At 47.4% G+C, this 10,501-nt stretch overlaps 1 protein-coding gene across 1 annotated transcript in view; it reads left to right on the top strand.

Moving 5' to 3' along the window:
• Positions 1 to 6,665: 6,665 nt before the first annotated feature.
• AP1S3 (adaptor related protein complex 1 subunit sigma 3) overlaps positions 6,666 to 10,501 on the top strand; it is a 57,339-nt gene continuing 53,503 nt past the window's right edge. Inside the window, exon 1 of the mRNA XM_059927545.1 lies at positions 6,666 to 6,848. Coding sequence (XP_059783528.1) covers positions 6,666 to 6,848 — 183 coding nt within the window. The remainder of the gene's footprint in view (positions 6,849 to 10,501) is intronic.

Raw genomic sequence — 10,501 nt, 5'->3', positions numbered from 1 at the left:
ATATTTAAATGTGTGGGCAGGAATTTAAACTGAGACAGGCCAGCAGAGTTGTGAGTTTTCTCCAACTGAATTCAGCTGGAACTCTGTTTATACTGAAATTTATTCTTAATTCAAGAGTTATGTGGGTTGTTTATTACCGGTGGGAATATAGACCAGTGTAAGCTGGATATATATAGAGAGAGATGCTTCAAAAGGTTTATTCTTTCAACTAGTAATTTGAATTTTATGAATTTATCCTGATGTAACCAGAAGCTTGGAGAAAAATTTTATGTACAAGATTTCCATTGTATTGAATAATATTCATAAAATAACAAGTGGAAACAATCTCAGTATTTAGTCATAAGGACTTAGATTCCTGGAATTTCATTATGTGTCAGTTATAAGGAAATAGAATATGCATAGCCCAAGGATAGGCTATTTATATGTCCTTTAAGTATTGTGTTGTTGTTGTTGGTGGTTTTTTTGGCTGCGTTGGGTCTTCGTTGCTGTCCGCAGGCTTTCTCTAGTTGTGGAGAGCAGTGGCTTCTCTTGTTGTGGAGCACGGGCTCTAGGCGCACGGGCTTCAGTAGTTGTGGCACATGGGCTCAGTAGTTGTGGCACACAGACCAGGGATCAAACCCGTGTCCCCTGTATAGGCAGGCGGATCTTTAAGCAGTGCGCCACCAGGGAAGTCCAAACAGGTTTCTTATTGATTCGCCCATCTCTAGAGAGCAGGCTCAGTAGTTGTGGTGCATGGGCTTAGTTGCTCCGCAGCATGTGGGATCTTCCCAGACCAGGTCTCGAACCCGTGTCCCCTGCCTTGGCAGGCGGATTCTTAACCACTGCGCGACCAGGGAAGTCACTGTGTTTTTGTTTTTGTTTTTTTTAACTAGAAATTGATATTGAGAGATTCTCACAAAATAGCATTAAGTAAAAAAATTCCAGGGACTTCCCTGGTGAACCAGTGGTTAAGAATCCGCCTTCCAATGCAGGGGACACAGGTTCGATCCTGGTCAGGGGAAGTAAGATCCCACATGCCACGGGGCAAGTAAGCCTGTGCACTCTAGAGCCTGTGCACCACAACTAGAGAGGAGTCCGCGTGCCGCAACGAAAGATCCCGCAACTAAAACACGATGCAGCCAAATAAATAAATAAATAAATATATTTTTAAAAAATCCATTACAAGCATCGTGGTCAAAGTCACTGTATCATCTTTCACTTGAAATATTGCAAAGACCACCCAGATGCCCTGTATCCTCTCCTGTCTGCCACCAGTTCTGTTCTCCGCACCACAGCAAATTGTTAATAAACATCTTTAAAATACAAATTTGACACTTCTTTACTTGTAAGCCTTAAATGGTTTCCCACTTCTTGATCTCATATTCTGAATGCTTAATCCAACCTCCAGGGCCCTGCGTGATTTGCCCCGTCCCTGCACTCAAGCTTTTTTGGACCCGTGTTCTGCAGCTTCACCTGCTCCAGGCTCCTGAGCACGAGCATGCTGTTTCTTGCCTTCAACTGGTCTCCTCACCTCCCTCCTGCTCCAGGCCTGCTTAACTCCTACTCATTCCTCAGATCTCACCTTATACCTCCCTTTCTCAGAGAAACCTTACCTGACTCATTTATGCCTCAAATCATCTTAATCACCCAAACTGTGACAACCAAATTAGTTCAGGTAACTGCAAAATCCAGGATTAGTTTCTGGCTTGATCCAGGACTCAAAAAGTGTCTCTTGGCCGCATTTCTTTGGTGCTGGTTCCAAAGAGAAGCTCACCTTTCATGCTAAGATGGCTGCAGTGGCTCCGGCTTCCTTCTTCACCTACAAACCTAGGAGGAAGAGTGGATATACTTCTCCAAGGAGATCCCAATAAGTGTCCCAGAATTTAGTCTTGTTGGCTTAGGTTACTTGACTCCAAGCATATGCCTATTTTAGAACCAATCATCGTCACCATGGGAAAGCAATGCTTTGATCCACTAGGACACTGTCAGGCCATGTGCTACCCCTAAGGCTAAGCGTTATGTGTGTGTTGGGTCCCCAAACCTAAACTGGGACTTCAGGAGGCAGGGAGACTGGATCCTGGAGAGGCAAACAACAAATGTCTGCTAGGAACTTTTTTACATGTTTGCACAGCACTTTCTCCTTTGTGATAATCACACATTTATGTATGTTAGTTACAGAAAAAAGTGTCTTCCCTATAGCAGTGCATACTCATCTTGAGAGGGACCATGCCTTTTTTTTTTTTCTCATTGTTCTATGCCCAGTAGCCAACACAGTTCTTGGCACAAAGCAGATGCTCAATTAATATTTGTTCAGTTACCAAAAAAAAAAAAGCCCCAAACAAACAAAAAAATCAGTAGGCTATAAAACAGTACATATGGTAGGATTCCAATTTTTGTTTTAAAAACTAAATTTCCCTCCTCGCCTCTGTCTGAAATCTGTCTGAAAGGAAATATACCAAATGTAACAGTGGTTATTTCTTCATGGTAAGATTAAGAGTGGGGCTTTAAAACAACACTTTCCTGTGTTTTCCAAATCTACAGTGAACCTATAATATTTTTAACAGAAAATTTTCTAAAAATATTCTTTAGAAACATATTGGATAGGGTTCTTTAATTTGGAATAAAAAATGTCCAGTTTTGAAAAGAAGTTTTCTAAAAACATAAGTCCTCAAACCACAAGTTTCCCCATGACGAGGTGAATTCCTGAACACTGCAGAGGGGATTACTGGAGATGTTGATTGCTTAAGACACTAATGGGAAGGCACTGAAGAACAGCAGGGCCAGGCTTCAATCAAACGTGTGCTGCCATGCAGGAATTGCACAGGCTGGCTTTGAACTTGGCTTCTCCTTTGCTTCTTTTTTTTTTTTTTTATAAATTTATTTTTGGCTGCGTTGGGTCTTCATTGCTGCACGCGGGCTTTCTCTAGTCGTGGCAAGCGGGGGCTACTCTTCGTTGCGGTGCGCGGGCTTCTCATTGCGGTGGCTTCTCTTGTTGTGTGGAGCCCGGGCTCTAGGCGCACAGGTTTCAGTAGTTGTGGCTCACGGGCTCAGTAGTTGTGGCTCACAGGCTCTAGAGCGCAGGCTCAGTAGTTGTGGCGCACGGACTAAGTTGCTCCGCAGCACGTGGGCTCTTCCTGGACCAGGGCTCAAACCCGTGTCTCCTGCATTGTCAGGCAGATTCTTAACCACTGTGCCACCAGGGAAGTCCGCTTCTTTTATTTTATTAAACTTGTAGCTTTACTTTCCTCAATTTCTAGAATATCAGTTTCTAGATATTCTGGTTTATAGACTGTCATCATTTTGCTTTATTCCCATGTCCCTGATTTGTAACCTCACCCACCCCACTTCCCCTCTATGGACTCCACGGTGGCTTTTACTAAATTCTCTGTACTTTCTGTTACTATGTAGTTATAGAGTGATCTGAGAAGTGAAACTCATAAATCGAGTTGACCTAATACCAGGGCTTTGTGCACAGAATCACACCAATCTGCTCAGAGATGGCCTGATCTGAACCACATCACCCACCGTGCTCCCTGGCTTCTGCTTATGGCAGTAGATTTGGAATCAAAGGCACCTTCAGGATTGGACCATCTTCCTGGTGGAGCACCGTGATATACAGGGCCTCTGGGTCCTCCCCGGGGTTGGCCTCATTATTGGTGGGCCTGCTGTGGAGTTCAAAAGGGAGCAAAGATGGGATAGGGAAGTCAAGACTCAAAAATGCAAGTAATTCCACTAAGATCCATGGGTATTCTGAATAAACATGGCTTATCCCCCACTGAGTGTCCTGAGTGGCTCTGCCAGGTGTGAGGCTTCAGCGAGAATCAACTCGAGCCTTTGAAACCGTGCACCTGAGATTGGGACTTGAACCCAGCCAAAACTCTGATTGGGGCTTGAACCCGACCAAAACCCACAGTCTTCCAACTGAGATCACACACCTGGTTTCAGGACTTAATGAAGCTCAGGTTCTTGATGTCTCATTGCAGAAAGAATTCAGTGAGAGACAAAGTGATAGGTAAGAAGCGGATTTATTTAGAGAGAAACACACTCCACAGACAGAGTGTGGGCCATCTCACAAGGTGAGAAAGGCACCAGGGTATGGAGTTGTCAGTATTTATAGGGGTGGGTAATTTCATAGGCTAATGAGTGGGAGGAGTATTCCAGCTATTTCGGGAAGGGGCGGGGATTTCCAGGAATTGGGCCACCCCGCACTCTTTGATCCTTATGGTCGGTCTTGGAACTGTCATGGAGCCTGTGGGTGTGTCATTTAGTTTGCTGATGTGTTACAGTGAGCATATACTGAGGCTCAAGGTCTAGTGGAAGTCGACTTGTCTGCCATCTTGGACCCATTTGGTTCTAATCAGTTTATGTCATGTCCTCGGGCTGTGTCATTCTTTCAGAGGTTGTGCCCTGCCTCCTTTCCTCCTGTTTCACCTTGGTGCCTTGATTGTAGGCTCAGCTCGGCCTCATTAGCCGTCTATGCTTGCCTTGGTCTCACCGCCTCTGAGACTCAGGCTCTCATCTGTACAGTGGGCACAGCACCCCCTCTTTTACAGGTTGTTTGAAGGCCAGGTAAGACCACCTATGTGAAGTGTCCTGCCCTGAGGGTGATTTTGGCTGTGATGTGGGAATTTGGAGGGAAGAACATTAGGGGGCAGAAGCTCAGGAGAGTGTCCTCTGCCCATCTCAGCAAGGTCGTGAGGGAAGGCAAAGGATGCTCCTATTCTTGACCCAAGCTTTTCCTAACCTGGGCCATACAGTAAGGGAACTTTCTTCTGCTTTTATCTTTTACTTAACTGTCATGACAAGAGCATTGAGACTTCTATAGCTTTAAGCCTCACCTTTAGCATTCCCATCTCTTTCCACTAGCAACAAAATCCTTAAAGCAGAAGCTTCACAGAATGGGCAAGGTGGGTGGGACAGGGCTGGGCCCTGCCCTGAAGTCAGATAGAAAGGAGGAGGCACAAAGTTCAGACCGAAGCCAAAATGCCCAAGAAAGGAAGAAAATGTACCCTGGGGGTAGAATTAGTTTAGAAAGCAGCTCTCCTAAATTTACAGTAAATTGCAGATCATCCCATAGCCAGGGGTTTAATTATTGCTTAAATAGTCCTCTTCAAGTTGAGAATTTCCAGGTTGGAGACTGGGGTTGTCTTGGTGGCTTTTAGTGCATGGGTTGCCTTAAGGTAGGGAAGACCCATTCCCTCTTGCCCACCCTCTGACCTTCTCTCACTTAACTCCAGACACAGAGGTTCTCTTTGGGGTCTTTTGAGAAGGACAACTCTTGTTTTTTTTTTTCCTTCAGTGCACTGGTATCTCACCTCCACATCTCATGTCACCTCCTCAGGGGGAGGCTCTCCCTGACACCCCAGCTAAATAAATGTAGCTTCCCTTGTGCCTGTCCCAGCAACCTGTACTCATCTTCTTGGTAATCTTCTCACATACTTAGCACTCTTTACTTTGTAATGATCTATTTATTTGTTTATTATTTGTTGAGCCACAAGAGATTATAAGCTTCAGAAGAAAGCGCTTCTTGTTTGCTCCCAGCTGGATCTTCCACCCTCCTTCTGTAGGACTCTGCACAGAGAAAGCACTGATTAATGTGGCATCAATGCACAGATGGATGGAGCTTCCCTTATTTCCAGGTCACCTGGGCTGGACCACACCGCAGAAGGCAGATCTGAGGATTTTCACCAATTTTGGCTTCCAGAAACCACTCAGGCACAGATCTCTTTTAGGGTCACAAATCTCTTTAGGTATTTGATAAAACCGACTCTCCCAAACGAACATAAAAATGCACTCATAACTCTGCTTACAACTTGGGGGTTTGGAGACTCCTAACGGCCCAGGTGGAAACTCCAGACTTAAGAAAAACCAAGGGGAGAAGGAGAGAGATTAGAGGCTCCACGCCACAGTCTTAGGAGAGACCTATTAAAACCGGGCCAGTTTAAAATGACCTATGCCCTTGGATTGCAGATATATATATATATATATATAATGCATGAATATGTGTGATTATGTATATATATATGAAAAGAAAGAAATCCGAGGCAAGAAATCGCTTCTTGCCAGCAGAGTTCCAGATCTGCCAAACGCTCCCCCCCTTATGCGGTTTAGGACAAGACAACCAGTGACACTTCCCGCAAGTGTCTCGGGAGATCTCTTAGCCAGGTCTGATCAACGTTTGTGGGATGAATGAATGGCACACTCGCTCGCAGAGTCAGGAAAGCAGCCCCCTCGGCGCTCCCCGCGCGGGGCTGCTCAGCGCGGAGCCCCCGGGCTCTGGTTCCGGGCGCCTGGGCCTAAGAGGCTGGAGGCAGAGGCGCGCGCGCAGGTGTATTCGCACCTAGGGCAGCCCGCGCGGCGCGGGGCGGGGCCAGCTGCGGCGGGGCGGGGCGGGGCTGGGCGGGAGGAGGAGGAGGGAGGAGGGAGGAGGGAGGAGGGGGGAGGGGGGAGGGGGGAGGAGGGGGGAGAGGGGCAGGGAGGGAGCTGGTAGGAGCAGGAGGGGAGGGAGGGCAGAGGCGCGGGGAGGAGTCTGCAAACTTTCGCTTCGAGGGCATTGTGGGAAGCAGCCATGGTCTGAGGCGGGCACCTCACCTGTCAGCTGCGCCGGCTCCTGCGCTCGCCTCTCGCCCTCGAGTCCACCGCGCTCGTCTCTCGCCCGCGGGGACGGCGGCGGCGGCCCGGCCACCATGGTTAGTGCTGGAGAGCGGGGCGGCGGCGCGGACCAGGGCGGACGTGTGTGTGCGCGCTCCCGGGAGGCACCTGCTGCGCCGAGCCGGGCGCGCGGCCGGGTGGGCGAGCAGCCTCGTCCCGCCCCGCCGGCCCCCCAGCCCCGCCGGCCCGCCCGCGCCTGTAGTCCCGGCGCCCGGACGGTGCGGATGCGCCTGGGGCGCTAGGGACGCTAGCTTGGGACTCGCGGGCACTGCCGCTTCATTCATTCCACCGTTTGCTGAGCGCTTAGTCTGTGCCAGGCGCGGTGCCAGGCGGTTGGAGATGTCGCGGGGACCAGGTGGAGCCCTTGCTATAGGCGGCTTACCTTCTAGGAGGACGATGTGGAAGGAGGGAGATGAGTAATATACCAGTAAAATGAAGATAACTTCCTAGAGTAAGTGCTCTAAAGTCTCAAGTACAACCGGATGGAGGGATGGAGAGGCGGCAGCTGCAGAGCGGGCAGGCAGTGAAGGCCTCCTTGAGGAGGTGACCTCTGAGCTGTTGGAAGTCCTAGGGGGGCTCTGCAGGCAGTGGGAGCAGAGAGAGCAAAGGCCAGAGAGAAGGGACCCTTCCTTGCTTGTAGGGAGAAAGGTAGGCAGGGGCCAGATGAGGCAGGTCCTAAGAAACGAAGTGAAGGAGTTTGGATTTTATTTCCACTGAGTGGGGGAGCCTTGGGAGCGGTTTAAACATGAAAACTGACTTTATCCCTTCTATACTTTTTAAAGATCGCTTTGGCTGTTGGTGGAGAGTAGCCTGGGGTACGTGTGTGAGGAGGTGTGGAAGTGGAGACAGGGAGACCAGTTTGCAGTGCTCCAGGTGAGAGATCCTGGTTGCCTGCACTTGGATGGAAGCAATAGCTTCAGGCACCTCTTGTTCTTGCCTTCTGTTTAGGGTAGTGTTTTGAGAGTTCGGTGGCCTGAACTGCACGAGTTCCACTTCCCCAGCTGAGCTCACTTCCCATTCAGAGGAGGAACAGAAGTGACCTGCACTCTGGGCTTGAGTACCCACCACAGGCAGGAGGAGGAGGGCCCTGTGGGTTATGATAGTTGATGGACAAGGAGAGATGTGGAGTGCCGAGCCCCTGGACGGGAAGACCACAGATGCTTTCCAAGGAGAGGTTTGGCTGCACAGACTGGAGGCGCCATTGTTGTTTGTTGAGGGTTCCTTGTAAATATAGCATGATGCAAAAAGGAGGCTGTAAATAATGGAGCATCTCTCCTGGCTTGCTCAGGTTTCCCAAGGAAGAAGGTGACATGTGTACAGCCCGCCACATTTTTTGCCTAATGGAGGGTGGAGTAAGGCCCTGGAGTTTCTGAGTAGCAAAAATCTTCCATCCCGAGAGCTTGTGTAGGGTCCATGCTCTGGACAACACCTGCAGTGGAATTTTATTTTTTCTTGCTGGTGTCAAATGACGAGTTGATCAGAAATGTGCAGTTTCCCTAGCTTTTCTACTAGATCTAGCCCAATGGGAAATATTGATGTCGTTGAGTGCCTGTGATAGGCGGATGCTCAACTCTTTACCTTCATGATCTCAGTCAGTTCTTGCAACAAACAACCAAATGAGGGTATCATGCTCTTTGTATTTTACCTGCTCTGACCTGTCCCAGCAATGTGTCCTTGGCCCATGACTTGACCTCTCTATGCCAGTTTGCTCATTTGTAAAATGGAGATAATAACTGTTCCCAACTCATAAGGCAGTGGTTCTCAAAGTGTGGTCTGGGTACACTTAGGCGTCCCCAAGACTTTAGAGGTCCACAAGGCCAAAACGATTTTCATAATAGCACAGAGATATTCTTTGCCCTTTACACGTTCATCCCTACATGACTGTACATGAAGTTTTCTCAAGGCTAACGTGACCTGGGAGAGTGCAACAGAGTGAATGCAAAAGCGGTAGCAGAGTCCAGCTGTCTCCTATTGAGCCAGACATTAAGGAAATTTGCCAAAAAGTAAAACAGTGCCACTCTTCTGACTAATTTTTTTTTTGCTTTGGAAAATATTGTTACTGTTCATTAAAGAGTTGTTTCTGATAATGTGTAATAGGTTGATTATAATTTTTAAGTGAATCAGTAAGTATCTAAAATTTTTCTCTATTTAAATTTGCAATACAATACAGTAAATTCACCTTCCCAAGCTGAACTCTGAAGTTATTTCTTTGTCTGAATTTACGTTAGAAACAGCATGAGTGCTTCCTTTTCCTAAATAGGGTAATTCCAAGTTTCCCACGTTCATCATAATCTCACTGTATTACAGAGAAATAGGAACGGTGAGAAGCCAAGAGGGTGAGGGTGGAGATATCTAACTCTGAACCTGGAGATCCTGCATGTGACCTTGTCTCCAACACCCAATATATCAATTTTATTGTCTGAGGCTTAAGTAAATTGTGATTAGTATGTATTGTTATTTTGGTGGTTTAAATTCCAGCTTGAGAGTGAGGAAGCCTATTATGGCAGCAGTAGCGAGCGCTGTCCTCCACTGAGACGTAGTCTGGGCTGCTGGCCAGCACTTAATGTGGGGTTGAGGGGTTGGGAAGAGACCCTCTGCGGTGTTCGGTTCTCCCAAAAGGGTTCACCCGCAACAGGCCCTTCCCACGGGCCTCCCAACAGCACCAGTGAGACTTGTGTTTACCCCTCCCCAGGGTTGTTACTTCTGAGTTCCCATTACTGGTTTCTGTGACACATACTGTCAGCAGGTTATGATTTTTGTGTGGTATTTTATTGACAACAGCTGGCAGGAAATGGTCAGCAGATTGTGTATTTGCCCCACTGTTTCCAATGTCTGTCCTTTTGGGTCCCATGAATTATTTTATTACGGATGAAGACATAATGGATAAAGTCACCCCTTCCCCTAACACAAATAAAGAAAGTTCCTGTATGAGTCCCCAAAGATTAGCATTCCTTGACATCTCTATGAATCATTCTTTCAATTTTATTTTCTTGTTACTGTACAGAGATTCTCCGAGTGAGCTGAGATTTCACTGGTGTTCCTTCTTTCCTGGGGCCTGTCTTTGCCTCTCTCTCTCTTTTTTTTTAATGTTTTCCACAGCAGCTACACCATTTTATTTAAATTATTTATTTATTTAATATTTATTTATTTATTTGTTTGCACCGGGTCTTAGTTGCGGCATGTGGGCTCCTTAGTTGCAGCTCATGGGCCTCTTAGTTGTAGCTCATGGCTCCTTAGTTGCAGCACGTGGGCTCCTTGGTTGTGGCATGTGAACTCTTAGTTGTGGCATGCATGTAGGATCTAGTTCCCTGGCCAGGGATCGAACCTGGGCCGCCTGCATCGGGAGCGTGGAGTCTTATCCACTGCGCCACCAGGGAAAGTCCCCTTGCCTCTCTAATAGTCTCCCTTTCTCACGAATCTTGTTTTTCTCTGATGCAATTCTTTGTTTTCTAGCCCTTTACCCAGGAGAAGCTCCCTTTCCAGATCCTGTGATGTAAAAGAATGTACGCAGAGATCAGAGGCAAGCACCCCTAAAATCTTCTCAGGGGTGTACTAAACTGTCTTGCCAGCACTCTGACTAACAAGAGAAAATGTACTTCTTGCATGACTGCTAACGTGGGATAAATTAAGAATTTTTACAGTGGAAAGGGGGTACTGCACACTGTTTCAGTTAGAAATGAAATGCCACTGACCATTTTGAGGAAGCTGTCCTTCCTTCAAAAAATCTCCCACAAAGTCCCAAGTCTGAACACTTCCCAACAGGTAGAGCTGGGTTCTGAAATAGCTCTCTCTAAATAGTTTCTGAAAACTGCCTGGGGAAAAATAATATAACCACTTGTTAGTCCCTCAGTGCGATGGGGCATAGACCTAT

Source organism: Balaenoptera ricei, chromosome 7, assembly GCF_028023285.1.
Source record: "Balaenoptera ricei isolate mBalRic1 chromosome 7, mBalRic1.hap2, whole genome shotgun sequence".
In the NCBI taxonomy this organism is placed as follows: Eukaryota; Metazoa; Chordata; class Mammalia; order Artiodactyla; family Balaenopteridae; genus Balaenoptera; species Balaenoptera ricei.
Note: the sequence above shows the minus strand (reverse complement) of the source record. Positions and strands in the feature narration are given on the sequence as shown.